A 21,360-nucleotide genomic window follows, 5' to 3' on the forward strand; every position below is an offset into this window, starting at 1 on the left:
TTCGTTTTCTTGGTAAAGTCAACTGCGTTCATAAGGTTATACTTTTTTTGTTTGTTTTATTACCTTTGTGGCTTTTTTAACGTTCAACCTCAAGCCAGCGACTATCTAAGTATGCCAAGGAAAGTAAACAAAATAAACTTACTTGAAGGTCGTTGGCACGATGTCTGCGTGCTCAGATAGAACTAAATAATCGTTCTTTCTTCTTTCTTTTTCTTCAGACCACCAGCCCGTACACTAAGACAGTCACGTTGGAAGAAAGCCCACAAGGAAACATGCAACGTTCTTTCACTCATTAAAATAGACAAAGCGAACGCTCAGTTTTGGGTGTAATCATATATTATGTCCAAAAAGAAGACAATAGCATCAACATCTTCGTGGCACAAGTGCACCACTCACGGTGTGTGTCTGGAACAAAGGTCCACCGGAAAAACAAGGAAGTCGAAAGAGTGTGAAGTGAAGAAGGAAGCAATTTACAGTGAATGGTATGCTTTCGAAGCATTCTCTTCTGCTTCGCGAGGGTTTTATTACACCAGGTCCGGGGGTGCTCATAGGTGGTTGGTCCACGGGGACTGTAGTGAACCTTCATGACTAGCCAGCGGGCTTCTCGCTTTTATTGCACGTGATTCATGTGACGCAGGGTGACTTCCCCAAAGATCAACAAAGACACTAACTTTTGAGGCGTCCCAGTAGCTTGAGGAAGCCATCTTTAGTTGTTGAAGGGGTGAGCAAGACTACAGTAAAATCCCTAGTAAAAACCGCCCACGATAAGGAGTTAAATGGGAAAAATATGAGGTGGGCGATCTATCGGGATTTTGCAGTACAGCTCTAACCGTACAATGAAAATATCAATGTACAGCCGGCGGCGGTATGAGCTGGCCCAACCGAGTGCTAGCCGAAAGAGGTCAAACTTAGAACGGGGTGCCCTTGGCATGCTAACCTACGAAACTGACTATCACATTGCGACAATAGGAAACGTGGCAGTCCATTTTAAATTTGTTTTCCAATAGTTCAACACACCCGGGGCTCCCAACATGGCTTTTGTGACGTCCCGGCTTCAACTCCGCTGGTCCTGGTCATACTGCCGCACCCGTGGGTTGCACATCTCATTTGGTCATTATTGTTTTTGTTAGACAGAGGTAGGCGGTGTACTTTTCTGCCAGAGTCATTGACATATTTCTCTAAAAGCGCTAGACGTGCGTGTACTGTACGTTCCCGTTGCACGATTTTGGTTTGCACGGCGTATATTTTGCTGCAAATTCTCAGTGGGATGAAAATTACAACAGTCGAGAGACGGGAGTCTAATCAGCTCGCCAATATCATTGATGGTTTGAATAAGGCCACAATTACGTTGTCACAGTTTCCCGGTCAAGTTAGGTTATTCGCTCGTTACGCGGGGTTTTTAAATTGCAAAATACTGTGTGAGTGTTATTAGTGTAACTCCTTGCTTTCCTTATTTCAGGTTCTGTCGTTCACGCTACAAGTTCTTTGGCATGAAGCAGTGTCGTCAATATCCGAGTCACACAGCCGTATACATACAATCAACTCTGTCCTCAGGCACAAAAAAAAAAGAAAAAACACCGTGTTGCCAACCTTCTGTGTGACAAACATGCTGTCAACACGTTGTTGGCAACCAGCCTGGGTAGTGACGCAGCGCCACCACTCGATAGAGAAACACAGGCGCCTGTTTGAAGATGGCGAAACTGCCATTCTCGTGATTTTGTTTTTTCTTGTCAGCAGTGAAGGTTGAATAGTCGACCGGTGGGGTCTCAGGTTCTCAACTTTCTAAAGTATATTTTTTGGTCTGGCGCGTACACCATACACATGCCGAGGGAACTTCTTTGGTGCTCGAAGTGTAAGAGTGAAAAGCCAAAACAAACGCAAAAAACACCCGCAAAGTCAGTTTCCTTCTCAGCGGGCAGTCTCGCTCACAAACAGTGTGCGCGAATAAAATCGTCCTTGTGACAGCTCACAACACGTACACTGGCTTCCTTGTCGCTGTGCGGGGCCGTGAACATCCAATGCTGCGATTGATTGCGATGGCTGACGGGATCCGACTTCACGAACACAGCTCACAAACACACACACACACACACGTGCTCACCGACACAGTGAGCGAAGTCCCCAGTTCTGTATCGTGACGAGAACAAAACAAAAACACAGAATGCCCTATGAAACACAACAGCGCTTGACTCGTTCACAGTTCCACGCAGGGACGAGCTCGCGGGGCGTGTCGCTACAAACACGTCAAGTCGATTCGAACGTCCGCGGTCGCCAGGCGCGCGATAAAGGAATTACCATCGTCAAATCGGGTGAATAACACGCTGAGTGCCTCGTATAAACAAACTAATAAACAAAAAAAAACGGATTAGTGAATCAATCTTGTTGAACATGCACATCTTCTTTTCCTTGTGGCTTGAGTCGGTCAACAGACATCAGTCAGATGTTGCATTAGAGCTTCCCTCTAGCGTGTCACCTGGCTGATGATCTGATCACAGGGATCGTGATTATTAAAACAACTGCAAACCGTCTGTTCTTGTGAATGCCCGAAAGTGCTGCATCCGTGAGAACAATACGCAAAAGCAGCCTAAAACATCCCAGACCTTGGGGTATGTGAACCAAAGTCAAGTATAGCCACTGACACTTTAAGAGACGCAGAACGTGGCAAGTCCCTTCGTGCTCTGTTCCCGCGTCTTGGTTTGCGTTCCTTTCTGTTGCGTTTTTATTGGCTAATGCCACACGCTCATTGACTGCGGAGGGAATATTAGATGTTAGGCAGTCGCGACGCCCTGCGTTTCTTAAAACTGTTGGTAGTGATCTTTAGTATTGCGTACACGATCGAATGTGAGCACTGTCCGTTTACGTTAGCGTTTCGTGCTCCACACTGCGCCTGCGCGGAGCTCAGACCGCGGTCTTGGATTGGCGCATGGCGACAACGGGCAAGCGCCGCGTGGCTCGCGTTTGCTCCCAGACGCCATGCTAAAACATTCTGTGACTGTACTGTCCAGACCGGGTATAACGAAGTCGGTTATAACGAAATAGCGGATATAGCGAAGTGATTTCCGATTCTCGTTGACTTCATTATAACCGGTCTCGACAGTAGCGTCCATGAAGCTCTGACACTTTTCTGCACTCGGGTGAAGGGGTAGGGCGTGGCCACCGGGAGAGGAAGGTACGGTTACACCTCTACAGCGTGTTATCCACCGGAATTGACGGCGCTCCTTCGGCCCGACGACTTGCGAGATAGCGTGATACAGAGAGACAGCACCCGGAGTTACGGCCGCGCAGAGCGGGCAGAGAGACAGAGTTCAGTTCCCCGGCAGCCGCACGAGATGAACGCCCAGTCTACCTCCTGGTCTTCCTCCTCTTGCTGGCGCCACTGAGAAGCGGTCGTGGGGCGACAGCGGCCGCCGTGGGCGCCGGGGGACGCCATAGCTACCGGCCGTCGTAGGGCGAGTCCCCGCTGCCGTAGCCGCTCGACCTGTATCAAAAGACGGCGACGGTTGCGTTAATTGGGTGAAATCACGCCACCAACGTTTCTTAGCCCACAGACATTCGAGGGGCATCGTAGAGTTCTCGAACAGTGGGCGGCGGCGCTTTGGGTATCTCCTGGCAACTAGGGGTGTTGTACAGCGCATGCGCAGAAGTTCTGCGCACGCTCTGTGCGACTTCCCAAGCTACTCGGGAGATACCGCGTGACACTGTTAGCGCGAACACGACATCGGCGCTGGGAAAGGTTCATGGCGGCATCAAAGTTTACTGCTTAGGATTGTGGGCCAAATGAGTACTTTTACGTTGACACTTGGTGCTTGGAATGTCCTGAAGTTGGGCGGCAAATAGGCAAATATATTATTGCCTCATTTAAAGCATGTTTAACATCGTGGTTTAACTTTCTACGGCTAAACCATAAGAAAGGTGGGCGGTGTGGACAGCTAAGTCTGTTGCAAACCATTTTAAAACAAAACCTACTCTCTTAGTATTCTGGAGCGCCTACTTTTCCGCAAAGCGTGTGGGAGAGCCAATCGCTGCCAAAGACGGAGAGAGCTCGGCGAAGGGTGAGGTTGAAAATATGTTTAGCCCTTGCAAACGCCGCTCGCCGTTTATCGTGAAAAAAAAAAAAAAACAAGTTGTTCTTTACACATTTTGTTTATGAAGACAATTTTCACCGACAGTTTCGACATAAACTTTCAATTTTCAGACATAGAGTACAGGATTCCGCTAAAATTGATAAAACGACTCGATATGCAGGATATTTCCGAAACAACAGCGAGGGTTTTAGATGTACAAATGTCATTACATATACGTCTGAAACAGTTAAAGCCAACAAACGTCTGTGCTTCGGCTCCAAGCATAACGGTCCACCCTGCCTCGTGGTACGACGGCAGACTGTTTATTTAGGTCTAAACATATTTTAAGCCTCGTCATTCGCCTAGCTCATCCGTAAAATTGCAGCGATTGTCTCTCCCAAAAGCTTTGCGGGGAAATAGGCGCTCCGAATTTCTTAGCGTGTTAAGATTTTTTTTTTTTACTAACGTTTTTTACTGCGTTTATTGCAGCCCTCCAATTATACTAGTATGAATATCGGGATGCTTGATAAACTTGATGTAGGAGCAATTTTAGACTAATTGAGTAAAGTTTTAATCTATTGCAATTGTTCTGAAAATTTATTTTACTCGTCTTATATTAATTATACCATTCAATAACATTTGAGTAGACAAAGGCTGTACTTGTAAGAGTTGTAAAAAATAGAAAAGTGAACTCTCGTGGGACCTTTTACGAGTAAATTTCCGGTTAATCATGCGGATCTGACAGAGAACAAACGCCGCAGAAAGCTTTTGTATAGTGACAGCATCAATCGAACGATCTGTTATCACAACGGAGAGACAAAGAACGAAGCTGCTCGCTCGGCTAAACATATCTAACAGCTTTTTCACACGGGAACCCTTAACCGTAGTTAAGTATCCTGCAGTCACGCTTCCTCACAGTCACCACACTACACTCTCAAAGAGCTATTTCAGAAATGAAAAGTGCGCGTGCACCGCTTTGACGGACGCTCAAGCACACGTGTGCCAATAGCTTGGACTACATGGCCACAGATCGTTCTCCGCAAGTGTAGTCTGGTAACTTGTGGCCTCGCGTAACTGCACTCAAAGGTGACTTAACTGCAGTTAAGTGTGACCATGTAACAATGGCATACGCCGAATTCGAAAGCACTCTGAGTACGTCTGACCTATCGTCGCGGGCAGGCTCTTCCACGGACCGCTGCTGTGGCTGGTGCGGAGGTTGCGGCTGCGGCTGTTGCAAGTGAGGCTGGTGAAGCTGCTGTTGCTGCTGATGCTGTTGCTGTTGACGCTTGACGGGTGCCGGGTGTGTCGCCGCCTGCGGGTTGGCGCCCGCGTAGAACGGGGGCGGCACACCGGCCATCAACGCCCGTTCCTCGTAGTCGTACTCGCACAAGATCCGGTTGTCATGCAAGTAGAAGCGATCGCCCACGCAGAACCTGGGAACGAATGGACCGCCTGTTAGTGACTCGAAAATATGTAGACAGGAAACGTGAGTTTTGCACATTCGCACCAAAGGTCGGAAGCGGAGAAAATTGGCAGTGACCTTTATCTCGGAAGTCCTATAATGAATGGAACGCAGTTTCTAAGGAGCGAGCGTTTTGCTTTGTTTTGAAAACAATGAACGAGCGTTTTGATTTGTTTAGAAAACAATGAAGAGCTGCATGCGTTGTGTAGAGAAACCTTTATTTTGTTCAGTTTCCCTGCTCAAATTAGCGGAGCAACTTAATTGCTGTTTAGGTAAAGTGACGTAAATTTCACTATTAAAATTAGCGCTGAAGCTGAATCGGTAAATACGCCACGTTACAATGTTCCCTCTGCATTTAACGCGGACATCGAATTCGAGTATAGCTTACGTGACGCAAGGTCACGTGTGGTCGAATTTCCCTGGCTAGACTTGGCGGGGAACTGCACGGATGAACGGATGAACGCATAGATACATTTCTATGATACAGGGTTTTGTTAAGAAAAGCATTCCGTGCCTTACCAACTCAGAAGAAACTCGATTGGTGACATTTCCGCATCTGAGCGATTTGTCAGACGCTTTATGACTGCGAACCACGAAGATAAACGTCGACTGTTACTCGACGAAATGTACGAGTATAAAGGATGAATGGGTTTCATTGTGTCATTGTTATATTACCGAGACTTCCCGACAAAGAAAACGCTACAATCCAGCCTTCACGTAAACTGTTTCCGGAAGTCGCTCTATAGTCAGTGCCAGGTTAAGAGTTCAAAGGAAGCTTCTCTCGCCCCTTCCCACTTGAACACAGCAAAAGCTGGTGAGAAGGTCGCCCTTTCTCCAGCTTTCGCTTCGCTAAAGTGGAAAGGGGTGTGAAGAGTTTCTCAATTCTTCACTTGTCATTGACCATAGTTTCGTAAGCTGTAATGCCAAGAAAGGGTTGACAGCGTACACTACCTATTATCGTAAAAAGGCATTTCGAGAAGGCTATAATTCCCCTGACTCTCAGAGGTGTAATTTCGAGTAATTTTTCTGTCTGGGGCCAACGAAGTAACGTGTCCGTACAATTAGGCCGACCGCTTTCACGGAGACCTAACGTAACCACGAAAGGAGTGTAGTTTTCCCGCCTTTGTTCGCAGGATGAGACTGGCGGTACGCACCTGTGGTTGCACTGCTGACACGCGAAACACTCGAGGTGGTAGACGTTGCCCCTGGCCCTCATGACCATCTCGAAAGCGGGGATGGCCTTGCTGCACGCCGAGCAGAGGCCCGTCGTGCCGAACAACCTGCGTAGAAAATTAAAAAGAAACAACGAGGTTATTATCTCTTTTGCATTACAACACCACAGAGGGGAAAAAATGATCAGAGGTGCCAAGGCTTTCTTTCATTCACGAGACAGCCATCGAGAATTGCTGCAGAATCACAGAATATGCGGGAAAGTTCTAGATATCGGTTTAAAAAATATAAGTATGCAGTTTTATTTTCTTAACTAATATCGGGAAAAAAAACTGTTGTTGATAAGACATAGAGTTATTTCATTACTTATTTCGCTTTACCTTTGATCTTGCCAGAACAGATTCGGAACAGGTAAGCAGTGAGTGGATACCTATATAATAAGCATCCTAACTAAGTCACTAAAATCGTTTTTTGTTTTTGCTTTTTTTTTTTTTTTGCGATTATTCGGAAACCAACAATCCCGGCACGAGAAATCACTTGCACTCAATGCCGTGAAAACTATCTACGCATTTTATTACTCTTGTCGGCCTCGTCGTGAATAGAAATTTTGGCGCCCGGGAAACACCAGCTGTCAAGTTCACCCAGGGAAGCCGATTTTACTTCATGCCTACCGTCTGTATTTTTGCAGGATGCAAAATAGAAGTTGATTTCAGATGTTTGCCTTTACTACCTGGCTAGGGGATGGAGAAAAAAAATTATTTAAGCAAATCGATCGAAATTTTACGAGGGATTCGTATTATTGCTTCGAAAGTAGAAGATATGGGGTGGCAAGCTATGAGAGAACACACGTCGATTCGATCCAAACTCGCATATTTCCTACCCATATCTCACGGAAAGTTCAGGAGTGTCAGGCATAGACTCCACGCACCGCCGACACTGCGCAAAGTCGCCATTATTAGCATCGCGCATCAACCAATCATGATCGCTTCCCCACTGTTTCTCACTCCACGGACCCATGACTCGTCTGCCAGCGCATCTTCGAATCTCAATCATCGATACGTCGCGACACAATCAATACAACCTAAGAAGACAAGACCCGCGAATGATATCCTCGTCAGCAGATCCCCGACTTGCCCCGACCCGCCTTAAGCGGTAAGCACGCCTTGTCATCTAGCAGTATTGATACAACGATACAGCCGCGAGTAAACAGACAACAGACGCCAAGGCGGGGCAGAAAAGTGTGTGGGTGCGTGAGAGGACCTAGGAGGGTCACACTGGCCGGCTGCTGCCTCTTTCTCCGGCTAGCACATGTCGTATTTACATTCACGTCTATCTTTTGCAGCCCCTCCCCGTCGTGCGTCCGCGGCACGAATTGTGTCCCGGGTCCCGAGGTTCTCCGACCCCGGACTCGGAATCTGAGGTCCCGCAGCCGGCCATCTTGGCGAGGGCCTCCTCCACTCAGTGCGTGCAATGGGCGGGTGGGTCGTGCGCGGAATCTCCCTTCGGTTAATTGAGCTCTTCGGTCCACGATGGTCGGGGCGTCGCCGTCCGCCCTCCGCGGTCGTGACTGGGCATGCCGTCCCGCTCGGGATGTTACGTGACTCGGGAAGAGAGCTTTGAGGGCAATACACGCGGAGCTGTACTCCGCCTCCATTTCGTGCTCACAACACAACAGAAAGGCTCCCGCAACGCTCTGACAAGAAACATTTGCATGCCGCCGCGCTTCACGAGCTAGTCCGGTCACCGTGAATGGAAAAGGTTTTATTTGGGAGCCAGTCTGACAACTCTGGGCACGTGTTAGCGAGGCTCGACTTGCAAAACGTCTATAGGGGAAGTTCTCAAACAAAATACGCACATCGTGTTTGTTAAGAGTAGCGACATTGTTTGAAACGCCGACTGCATCGCGGTGGATGGTTTCGGAAGCAAACGACGGCGCACAACTCTGCAATGAAGTGAAGGACGCCATGCTGTTTTCGTAAAATGTGCTTCGTCATTTATGCTTGCTAGTCTTTACTTGTAAGATAAGGCATCGAGGAGAGTTTACTATATAAACCATTTCAATAAGCGTCTACTGGGCGCCGCAATCTTTGTCCACAGGGCTGTGGAACGCCTTCTGAGGCTTGCGCGGTAGCTCTCTCCAGCGGGATATATCAGTCGCTGTGCATGCGACCCCAGCCAATTGGCTCGGCGATTTTCATCTGGGTGATACGGAAAGAAAAGGTTGTACATAGATGCAGCATGCCGTCTCGCGAAACATTGAAACCTCGTTGTCGGCACTCATTTTTTTTTATATTATTATAATTGTTCATTCGTTAAAGTGGTACTCCCCATTTTAGGCATCCCCTCTCCCACTCTATGATGCCTTCAGGCCTAAGGCTATGTATGTTCAATAAATAAATAAATAAATACGAGACAACAAGTGTTTGACTAAGTCACGTCAGTGAGAACCTCCTATAAGTTGACGTCGCCGAGGTGTAAGACATTTCCTTATATTCCTCTCATTTAATAAAAATAAAAATTTGGGACATCAAACCGACAACCTTTAGAAATATGGGCGAAACATTCCCCGACCACCCTAGCAAAAGCGGATCAATTCAGCGGCACTGGAACGCGTTCGCACCGCGCCAAACAACAGGTGACGCGCGGCGCGCTGGCGCGTCAGTCGGAAAACAAAAAAAAAAAGACGCGGTGTTAGTTCTCCATTCCAAGTGTCGAGTGTCCTCAGACTCGCCCGCGGACGACACCCGTCCCGGAATGCGACGAGCTGACGCTCAACCGGCAATGTGTATACTACACGATACAGAGGCACGGGGACCGCGTCTGCGGAATGCGGGGGTGGCGGCACGCGCTCATGCAAATTCTCCGACCGGGCGTCACTTCTCTTTTGCGCGCCCAAAAACGCTTCGCCGTAGAGCGGAGAAAAAGACGCCCGCCAAGTTCTTTTTTCCTCGAGTTGCGTCGGGGCGTGTGCACACACTCCGCTGAAATAGGTGGCGACCATGAGTGAGCGACGCTTGTCTCGGGTATACACGCCCCGACGCCTGTTCCCGACGCCGGCTTTTACGACAAAGTCGCGAAGCCGCCTGCCCCGCACAATGTACAGCTCGGTCTCCCAGCTCGTTGCTCGCCCTCCCGCGGCGGAAACGGGAAGCGCTCTAGTGGGGGTTCCCCAATTCTCCCGCTCGGCGGGCATAACGGAACTGCTCGCGATCATAGCTCGCGAAATGTGCTTTCCGAATGCAAACAACGCTCGTCACTCTCCTAATGTAGTGCTATACAGCCGGTATGCGATTGTACATTATTAGAGAGTTCTAGAATTGCGTATAGAAGCAAACGCAACCGCTGTGCTTTTACGTTAGAGTTGCGTGCTCCACGATGGGCATGCGTGTCGTCCGGGACAGGAATTTTTGGGCTCCGCGCACGCACAGTGTGGAACACGCGACGCTAACGCGAACACACGGCGCTTGTGTTCAATCGTATGCGCGATACTAAAACTCGCTACTGTTTCACCGGTTTTCCAACGCCAACGAAACGTGCTGCAATGAGCAGACGTGCAAGAGGGTAGTCGTTTCTTCGAACTGGAATGGCTGAGATTTGCAGAACGACGAAGCGTAAAAATGCAAGAAACTAAACGTACAACAAAACTAATAACCTAATTTTTTTTTTTTTTTTAGGGGCGGGGGGGGGGCATTTTTTTTTTTTTAATCATCACACTTGTTTGCGCGTTTGAAATTAGATCATAGGCAATAAAAGTATATTAGAGCTCGTTAAACTACGTATCAAGATATGTTAATTGTATTATTATTATAATTTGTTATTATTACGAATTTCGGTCACGTAGGCCCCCAATAAACGCCTCGATCACAAAAATACGCCATTTAACCACAGCCTTTCCAGAAAGGTACCATTTTGTTTTCTTTTTAGCTTATGAAAGACTCTGACACCACCACGGGCGAATTTACAGGTCAGGCTCAAGGCGGGGAGAGAGGGGGGAAATCTTCTTTCTCTGGTTCTCGTCTTTTCGCGGTGTTTTTAACTCCGAAGTATATATACACTCGCCCAAGCCTCAACTTTATCAATACGCGTGCCAATTCCAAACGCGTCGGAGCACTCGACGTATGTGTGCGTCGCCGTCCGCTGTTCACCCTGGAAAAGCGTTTTGGCCTTACTTTGTACAGAAAGGAAGCTACGTCTTGTAATTTTACAAGACGTGAATTACTTCACAGGTACAAAACGTACCTGTGAAATACACCTTTGGCAAAAAATTAGATCGCTACGTTCAGGCGCCGATTTTTACGGCCCATTTTAGATCGAGCCTGGGTATTTCAGCCAGCCTATTTATGCCAGAACCGTTTTGCGTCATACAGTCTATCACTCCAAACTAGCCAGCCACAAAATACGGAAACACGGCATTGATATCATCAACAAAAACTTAAACATAGTTGCGCAATGTTTTTACCTTTTGTGTTCTGCCGGTACATTTTACTGTGGTACGAACACATTGATATATTAAAAACTACCCTGTATTCAGGATTGACGGAATTCCTCGTATTCTAGTATGGGTACATCCCACAACAAGGCTGTGTACCAAATCTTACCCAAATGGATCCGAGTTACTCCGGCGGATCGTGTCACGTGACAGCACAGATTGAAAAACGCTGGATGCGGGTAGGTTTTAGAACACCAAGGGTACAAAACCCTAACCCTGGAGTAGAATCAAGTAAATTGTGGAACACGGCCCAAGAGTGTGCTGAGGTCAAAAAACGTCACTGCAGGGTGATTCGAGGGCGGTTTCAGATTACGTATTACATACTTCCGCCTTGAAATCGCGCTGGACGCCATATTGATGAACCTTCGCCGTATGTCTTCTATGCGCGGAAGCAATGTTCTTCAACTCGGTAAAGTCTTTTCTTTTTTCTTTTTTTGTTTGTTTGTTTGTTTGTCTTTTTGAGTCATGATTTGATTGCGTCTAGCGGAGTAGTCGGCGACACAAAATAGCATCATCTGGTACTCGATTTTTTATACATACCAGTCTTTAATCAGACGAGCCGGCGATCAAACCTTCTTATCTACGGAATCATAAAGGCCCCAGGAGATGTCACCCGGGGCAACTTCGGAAGGAAACAAATCTGGACAAACTTGGATTTAGGCAACCCAAATACATCCCCGCTCGAACTCACTGGGTTTCGTAATGACGGAGCCACTCGCCGTGTTACAGCGTTTCAGCAGCACCAAAAACAAAGTCAGTAAAAACTTTCAGCATTTCCATTCTGGTGAAGAAGGAAGACCAGTGAAGCTGTACTTATGGTGGGAACGAATTAATGGTCGGCCGCAAGTCGACAAGCCAGAGTGGAAAGGCTGGACAGCTACCGCCATCTGTGAGCCACGGCGGCAACCAGACAACCGGCAAGCCGATTGTCTGGTTGCCGCCGTCGCTCATAGATGGCGGTAGCTGTCCAGAGTTTCGTATCACCAATTGTTTGCTGGCGGACACGATACTGGGGAAACTAGACCTTAAGAGCTCCGCTGTAACTAAGCGTCGGCGTGTAAACAAATGAAGAAAGTTACGGACGTTCCTTGTCAACATGGTGGAATACGGGTTAAAGCGGAAAAGAAAAGCTTCGCGGAATCGTCCTATACTGGTCGTACAATCGAGGCCTTACTGCCTCAAAATCGCTGCATATGACCTTCAATCTTCTACTCATAATCATCTCCATCAATCGCGACCAAAAAGAAAAGAAAAATTCTTAGTGTCTAGGGCTTTAAAAGTACGGCGCATATTGCTGCAGCGCGTTCGCGGTCGGATGCCCGCCCTGCCATGCTGAATATCCCCGAGTCGGACAAGAGAACAGCGGCCGTGACAGCGCTCAGAACCGATTAGGGCAAATCTCCTCCGGACTCAAATGCAGTGGAGAGCCCGAGAAGAAAGAAGCGGCGCTCCGGAGATGACGCTGCCGAGGCGAGGCTTTGGCGATGCTGCCCGAAAAACAGTCGGTCCGTCCGCTTTTCCCCTGGCGCGTGACAAAAGCGGTCGCTTCTCTCGGGGGCGTTGTGGGAGCCTTTCAGACGCGCTACGGGCAACACAGGACCCTGGACGCTTGGCAGAGCACGCCTTGTGCTGCGCCCATTTTCCAAAGGGGCCCAACGATGCGTTGGTGCGGCCACGGACGGTCGGCCGCATTCAACTGCGCGCCGACTCTCTCGGCAGGCGTACTACACATACCGACGGCCGCCCCCATAAAAAAAAAATATGAAAGAATAAAAAAATAAACAGCGAGAAAACTCAGAAAAAACTGCGCCGCTTAGAAACGGTTTCACTGCACGCGCCACGGACGACCTCGGCGTTATTTCTGCAGCATCCTTCTTTCTTGAGGCGCAATGTTCAAGCACGAGAAAAAGTCGTTTGGCCGCGAGCCTGGCTGCGTTATTTCCGGTGTAACTCCAAGTCGCGCTCCATAAACGCGATTTTATTTTACTTTATTTCGACGGAGGCCGTAGCTGCATCCTAAGGCTGCAATTTTGGAGGACGGGTATCGAGATGTGATGCGGAAAGAAACGCGTTGCCTCGATGCCCGCTTTTCGGGGCGGGCAGTCAGGCCCACGTCACAACGTGTTCCGTGTCGGTGGAGCTGTAAAAGAAAACTTAGTGTCTTATTTTTTTTTTTTTTAATTTTAATGCGTCATTTAAAAATTTTTATTTATTGAATGCACGAGCATACTGCGCCTACAACAAAGCGTACATATCTGGTGCAACTCGTATTCACTTTTCTCAAAATTCTGCCCCATAAAGTCTATAGGAGTAAAGGAACGAAGCTAGCAGACAACCGTGGCGAAGAAAAAAAAACCGAGATGATTACGTGAAGTAAAACAAATATAACAAAAAGCACACAAAAAACACAAGTTCGCTGTCTGCGCCTTCTAATAGTTCTAAGGCTCGCTTCAGTGTCCAGCTTCTCATCACCATGTCGAAGGTATGCGGTGTTATGGCGCGTTTACACTCGCGGATTTGCAGGCGGATCCGCGGAGGCGGAAAGCGGATTTTGGAGCCGAGTGGCGAAATCGACTCGTCGCCGATGGAAGATCTGGATGAGTTCGGGACCCATATCCAAACTTTTCCCCCAGCGACGAGTCGATTTCGTCATCCTGCTCCAAAATCCAGTTTCCGCCTGCGCGGATCCTCCGCGAATCCGCAAGTGTAAACACCCAATTAAACGACAAACAAGAAATACAAAAAAAAAAATCTGTATTGGCGTCTGCTTTCTTCCAAAGCACCTATCACTTCAACAACTATGAAGCAATGTAGCACTAAAGAGGCGCCTAAAAAAAAATGCTACTTGAAATCGGGATCTGCGATGAATGGCCAAGCAAATCATACGCCACGATTCATGTTCCAGCGCAAATAACGTTCTCGAGTCAACTTTCTTTTGGGCTTCATTCGCTGAGTGTGCTCCGCAGATGGCAGTGAGTGGCCCCGTCCAGCACCTATTGTGTGCGAAAGTAGACACGCGAAGGGATCTATATAGTGAACCATCGATGCGATCAAGTAATGAGCTGGAGGCGCGGCTAGGCGGCTCACATTAAGAACAGCCGAAGCTCTTAGCTCGCGCTTTGTCACCATAACACCGAAAAGAAAAACGAGACAAAAGTTTCTTGCTAACATAACACAGCCCCGCTGACGCTCTAGTGTCAGCAGCAACACGACGACAGTGAACCGCGGCTCGCGTCGATACCGAGCCTCCCGCTGACGGCCAGCAGCTGCGAGCAAGCTGTTCTCTTCCTATCCAGGATCTTCGCTGCATCAAAATGGACGACTGCTCTCCCGCCTCAACAACATGTAGGCGCGGGAGGACAGGCCAAGTCAAAGTCACCATATCCAGATTGCTCACCTTCATTCAAGAAACTGACCTCATTAACGGCTATGAGCCAACGCTACGACCAGTGGTTACAAAGTATGAGCTCGCAAGCTCGTTTTCATGGTTTCTTCCTTTGTACATCCTCGTGTGAGCATGTGCGTGTGTGAGTGTGTCTGTACTCTCTTGCCTCCTTCTTATTGCTCTTTTTACTAACCAAACCGCAACCAGAATAAACTTTGTAAATGACGCGAAAATTCTAGCCTTACGGCCTTCCGTTTAGGTGGTGTTGGCTGTACCCCGCGAACTCTTCCCCCTCTCACTCCCTTTTCCCCCTCCCACTCTTCCTCTTCTCCACGACGATCTGTCTCAACAGCTAGCGGAAGGCAATTAAGCGTCATGCATCGTCCATTATGCCCAGCGTTGAGATTGCGCCCCCCAGAAACTACAAAAGAAGGGAAGTTCCGTGCGCTAAGTACAGATGTTTACGCGGAGCAATTAAACCGCCCGCTTAGCTGGGTTGAGCAAGGGCGCCGTCGCGATGACTCGACGTCGTAAAACGTGCTTCGCGTGACTGGGAAAGGCTCGACAGCAGCTGGCCCGTGGGCCGCTTCTCCGAGGCGTCCCACAGGGCATGATGCGAAGAAGGGTACGGAGCGCTTCGCAAAAGCCGCACGCATGGAGTAGACACTGCGCAACAGAATTAGCGAGAAGTCCACTTCGACGCTTTTTTCCCCCACTTAAATCGTGCGGGTTGGCGCTCAACTCCAAACTGTCCAGCTCACTTGGACAAACCTGCGATGAATATTTCGGGCTTACTGTGCCGCACTTTGTACGCGCTGGGCAACTCTAGAACCTTGTGTGCGTTACTTTTATTTACGTCTTCCGCAATAAGCGTTAAGGTTTCACGAAGCATTTGAAAGACGTAACTGAAACAAATATCTTAATATCCCGTGAGATGCCCCACCTCCGAAAGATTTTTTTGTTTAAAGACACCGAAATATAGTTTACTTCTAGTAGCTGCAGAGCCCTCGCCAAAAACGACATCGGCACAAATGGTGTTACTTAGCCACGACGGGAACTAAGCGAACTTCGGGGACATGGAAGGACAGTATAGTCTTTGACTCATCGGCCCTCACTGCAATCACAAACTTCTCAGATCACAAAATCTGAAACTACCTTTTTTTTACATTTTTTTTTTTTTTTTTTTTTTTTTGTATAGCACTTCCCAAAATTAGTTACACACTCTTCTTTTTTTTTTTTCCTTCTACTCGTTTTCGATTGTAGGTGGGCTATATCTCGGAATACGCAAGTCCCAGTCGAGCGCAGCTGTCGTGCCCAACCTGGCCTCCAACGGGTGACGCAGATGAATCAAGCACTAGGCCTTGTTATCTAAGAGAGATACTGCGTGTTCTCGACTGGAACCCGCGAGCGGCGGCGGCGTTCGAGTTACCCGGCCAACGCCAGCCACCCGGGGGTCGAGGACGCCCGTCTCCCGTCGCCTAATGAGCACCGCCACGGGAGTCACTTGTAATTGCTTCCTCCAGGTGGCGCGCAGCTTGCTCTCTCCGCCGCCGCGATTGCGCCCGGGCGCAAGAAGGCCCTTCTTCCCGGGGCGACGACGAGCTGGGCCGAGTCCTCCTTAATTAGGCAATGATTCTGGCACTTTTACGAGGCGCAGGCTGCGTCCACCGGGGCTCCCGAGTCGAACGCCGGAGCACGTAGCTTCCGACGAGGCCCGCTGCGACGCCGGAGCGAGCACTTGACGGCGTTGATTATGCGCGCATTAGCGGCACCTGCGGCAACTCGAGGCGTCGTCGTCGGAAAGCGCGGTCGTACGCGCCCACGGGCCGTAAACCGGACGAGGTCCCCGCTCTGCCCAGCGGTCGGGGAGGGAAGAATTCTGCGCCGCTGGGGTAGGGGGCCGCGTGTGGGTGCATATATATACATGCGAGACATTTATTCACGCCCGTTTCTTCCTTTTTTGAGAGAGAGAGAGAGAATTACGGGGATTTCGTTGCGCCCGAGAGGATGAAGAAGGGAGTCCAGAATTATTTACGATTTCTAAAACCAATCACGGCGAGTCATGAAAAAAAAAAAAAAAAAGTGTGAAGAAACAACAACAACAACGAAAGTGTTATTTTTAACAATGCGAGTGTTCGTATTTGGACAACTAAACGCTCCACTTGGCAGCCCCTCCCAACCTCGAGGCTGCGGCGCATACAGCCGTTCAAACAACGCAAAACTTGTCTGCACAAAAGCAGTTGGATATTTATATTTACGGAGCAAAATGTGTTTCTCTCAGAATTTTTTTTAACTATTGAGGTATTCCTGCGATTCCTGTTTCTCCGCCATTTCTTGAATTTATTCGTTAATGTAACGGAAGAAACCATTCCAAAAACGAGTCAATCTTTTTTCTTTTCTTTTTAAAGTAGAGAGTCGTGTTTACCTCTTTTGTGCCGGTCGAGAAAAAGGTGAATGGAACAAAACGGTGTAGGTCTTGGAAACACAAAACGTCATGAAACCTTCTCGCGTGAACATACAAGCGGCCTTATTTAAAACGGGAAAAAATCTATAAAGGATTTACTCGAAACGAGAATAAATCGAATTAATATAATAAACTGATTCGGTACAATCTTTCTTTTGTGCGATGGACCCGAAAAAGCAACAATAATAAAAAAAAAAAAAGCTTGAAAATTCAGAATAGATAAATGGGGTCAAAGGTTCACATGCTCACGTAATTTTCGTCCTTTGTGTATATTAAAATCTCATATACAGTATCAATATTGTCGTATGCATTCTCCTATATTAACTCCAGTTTCCTTTTCTAACTTTGAGTGTAGTTGTTGCTTTTACGACACTGTTTAAAAGCACGAACACGAGAAGTGATAACTAGTAACCGACACTTAAAAAAAAACATTAAAAAAAAACGGGTGCAAGTAAGGAAAACGAAACTTAGCCCTCGTTTCGCGTATTACAATCATCGCGACCATCCCTCAGATGCCGAGGATCCGCTTCAACTCGGATAACCTTTCCATGCGGCCTCTGTCAGCGAGAGAAAGTCCACGCAGTCGCCTGCTGGAGCTCGCAGCCGCGTCGCCGCGGACTCCGATTTCCACGCAGCTGGGATCCATCGTGCCTCCCTCCGGAGGCTCGCGAGCGCGAGAAAGGCGAACCCCGGCTGCGACCGCGAAAGACAACATTCGGGGACGAAGCGCTCGGCGATCCGACGGGCGGGGAAACGAATCCCCTGCTGCGAGCGCTGCCCACTTCTCCCCGCGCGCACTTAGTCACCACGTGCGGCAAACCGCCGAAAAGCCCGACGTGGCCACAAACACGCACGCACAAACAAAAAACTCTCAAAAAGAAAGAAGCGGTGTTGAGACGGGACCCGCACCTGTCTCAACAACGTAGCGCTTATGTACTCCGTTTCACTTCACGCTGGAGCGTAGCGGTGGCTACGAGCGAATCCAGCGCCGCGACCGTATGACCCGACAACGCGCCAAGCGCGTCGCCGTGTGAGCGCCACCCCCCGAATAATCGATGCCCCAGAACACCCTTCTCTACCTTTCGGTGACGTCATCATACTGTAGACACTGACAGCTTAAATAACGGTGGGCGTGGCTTATTGTGTTCGTGCTTCGTGATTGGTTCTTCGGCATTCTCATCGGCTAATGCCGCAATCTCATTCGCTGCGCAGCGGATGACGTCATCTCAGCCATTGGGCCCCGAGTCCGACACCGAGCGCCTTTCGACGCGCTGATTGGTCACGAGACGCGGCCGAACAGTGACGCAGTACTCGTGTCCAATCGCTGTCTGCGCTCGATCTCACCGTGATGACCTCAGAATGCCAGCGCACCTGCCTTGATTATTCTATAACCTTTTGCGGGTCAAAAGAACCGGGAGAAGATCCTCCCACAGAACCCTTCACTCTTTCCACTTTAGCGCTTTGCCCACACCAGGTGTGGGCACTGCGCGTGCGCAGAGACCAGATTAGCGCCAAGTGAAGCCTTTGCACATGCGCCGTTCCGACAGTAGCGCCACTGCATAGGCGTGACGTTATAAGCGTGTTCTGGTCACTGCGCCCGTCCCCAAGGTTAGGCGACACTCTCGCACGGCGCTCGCTGCTGTTCACTGTCAGGGGAAACCAAGTGTGTGGAGCGCAAGTTCGTCTGCTTCTTTTGCAGGGGTTGTGGTGACGTCAGAGCGACGCCGAGTTCTGATTGGCTCTGATTGAAGGATAGTGAGTAGACCTCGAGGCAGCATGCTTCGAGGTCTGCCCACTATCCTTCGAACAGAGCCAATCAGGACTCTGTGTCATTCTGACGTCATCGCAACCCCAGCAAAAGAAGCAGACGACTTGCTCTTTGCATAGCATTCCCCTCCCCAAATCGGCGGCGGCAGCTTACGCGAGTGTCGAGCGCGAGAGACGGCGCGATCCAGGCGGCGTCGAAACGTTTCCCGAGGAAAAGGAGGACGGTTGATTGATGGACGCCGCTCGCAGTCTGCGCTGGTTCTTATTTTAGCGGTCACCATTTATCGCGTCGGTCGCTTCACACGCGCACAACGAGGGCGTCGATTATGTGACAGTGCACGCGAGAAGTGTAGAAGACACCGCCGTCTCGGCAGTGCCTCTCTGTGGCCGAACGACTTAGGGATGCGCATTCAACTAGGCTCGCGATCATCTATGCCTAAACAAAACTTACAAGAGTAAAGTCGCGAAGGAATTTGAGTCGAAACAGAAGCAGACGTACCGAAAGTTCATCTGCCACACGTAGCAGGATTTATTTACTTTTGAGTAAATATTTTTCATATACGCCGGGAAACAGTACTGTCACCTAATGACAACTGGGGGAGGTTTAAGAAAAAAAGAAAGCGTCCGAAAATGTTAGTAGCTGCGGGGAACAAACGATACTAGCTACAGGCTCTCCGATTCGGTTTACTCTAGAAATTAAGCTCAAAATACATTACCACATGTCCTGTGTTTTGATATTCACCCTTTATAGTAAAGTTTATGCAGGCTTGTCTATTTGTGCGTTTTTGCGTGTATCTTTCTATGCATATTTCTGCGTGTAATTTTGAGCAGATTTCTGCAGTTGTCTTTGTAATTTTATTCCTTCGTTTAACTTATGCCCCTCTGGGCGCTGCAGATAAAACTAAACAAATAAGTCGTCATAACTTTAGGTCGCAGGAGGGAGGCGGCAGTGCCCGTGAGGCCGGATAACTAGGCGAACTGTGGAGTCTAGGGCCCCGCGACCCAATAAGAGCGTCGGAGCGGGGCACGTGACCCGACGTCATGGGAGCATTTGTGTCACCACACCAAAGGCGAGGCCCAAGGCCCGGAGGAACCGGCCGCCGTCTGCTAGCCAAGAGTCGTCTGCTCTGAAACCAAACAACTTCGGGTGAACGTCCACCGCAGCAACATATCCGTCCGCTCGAATAGCGAGCACTTCGGGAACAGTTCACGAGACAACCATACGCTCAATTGAGCCCCGAATCTGTGACGGCTGCCAGTGCCAGGGCAGTGCACAGTGCGGTATTTTGAGCAAAAATGGCCGATTACACGCATGCGAGCGCCGGCGATTGCCAACGGCCATGGCGCTACACCGAGAAAACAAATCGGGAGCGGATACGCATATGTGGCGTCCCTTTTTTTTCTCTTTTTTTTTGTTTTAATGTATATGAAACGCATAAATTGGTGATTATTTATTCTTCATATCTACTCGTTATAGATAGATTTGCGCGAGTTGACCTTTTTCAAAGTTTAGCCACGATCGTGGCGCCCCCTCGCGGGTATCCCTCGAAACACTTTTGGTGGCTCCGGGAACGTCTCTCCCTCGTCCGCGCCAGGCCTGCTTGTCTCCCGGTCTATGTGTTTGCGTGTGTTCTCTGGTGGCGTTGTTCCATCCTTCACCAATCTTAACCTGTCTTTCTGTCGTCGCTTCGCATGCATATTTTCTTCGAAATGGCTGAGAACGACCTGGAAGATTAACAAAAGTCAATGTCTAGGATACAGAGGACCTCTTTCGTTTTTATACCTTCAGGGATGGATAGACCGCCGACGCCGCATCGGTTCTTACCATCGACTCAGAGTCACTTCATCGTCACTTCGGTGCCGCGTCTTGCAAGCAACTAAAAAAGGCGTCTGCTTTCAAAGCAGAGTCGCAGAGTGTTATGTAAGGAAAGTAATGGTGACCAGCTTGGATACCGACCCAACCATCCACCTTGTGCGGAGTTTGTGAGCTTAATTTATGGTTCCCGGCTACTACAACCAGCTGATTTTACTCTCTTTGATCGCTTAAGTTATTCAAGCTTATCGCATCCGTCACTTCTCCGTCCTGTGTACCGCGCGAGGGCACGGGACATTGCCGTATTCGGGAATGTGTAAACAAACTCGGACGGTGCGAAATCCGGGCCGTCTCGATATCGCGAAGGATTGCCTGCACCGTCAAAAAGTAAGGAACGGTGTGTTAGAAACAATCCATCTTTGAATTCGGCACGTTTACGAACCTTCGACAAAGTGGGCCCAACAAACAGACAAAAGTTCACGGTTGGTTGCCAAGAAATTTCATCAAGGTTCCGTCTCCGTAAGGCTTAAATTCATTTCCCTCGCTTTAAATGTTTTGTCAGTTTATTATTTTTTTTTTTAACGTGGCAAGACGCGAATGTGTAGCACGCCTGAAGAACGGAAAGCTTTATGCTGTTATTTTTTAATTCAGTACCGGGTATGGCATGATTTCGTCACACAACCTCGTTTGCACGTTTACTATTAATAAAAAATGGTCGGAGTGCAGGCGAGCTGGTGTAAATTGAA

General features: G+C 48.8%; 1 protein-coding gene across 1 annotated transcript in view; it reads right to left on the reverse strand.

The window, feature by feature from the left end:
- Nucleotides 1-318: 318 nt before the first annotated feature.
- The window catches only part of LOC8040182 (LIM domain only protein 3), a 55,765-nt gene continuing 34,723 nt past the window's right edge, over nucleotides 319-21,360 (reverse strand). Inside the window, exons 3-5 of the mRNA XM_029984855.4 lie at nucleotides 6,681-6,806; nucleotides 5,228-5,497; nucleotides 319-3,478 (exon numbers count right to left, since the gene is read on the reverse strand). Coding sequence (XP_029840715.1) covers nucleotides 3,433-3,478; nucleotides 5,228-5,497; nucleotides 6,681-6,806 — 442 coding nt within the window. The 3' untranslated portion in view covers nucleotides 319-3,432. The remainder of the gene's footprint in view (nucleotides 3,479-5,227; nucleotides 5,498-6,680; nucleotides 6,807-21,360) is intronic.

This window comes from Ixodes scapularis, unplaced genomic scaffold (assembly GCF_016920785.2).
Source record: "Ixodes scapularis isolate PalLabHiFi unplaced genomic scaffold, ASM1692078v2 PGA_scaffold7__128_contigs__length_106722199, whole genome shotgun sequence".
Taxonomy (NCBI): Eukaryota; Metazoa; Arthropoda; class Arachnida; order Ixodida; family Ixodidae; genus Ixodes; species Ixodes scapularis.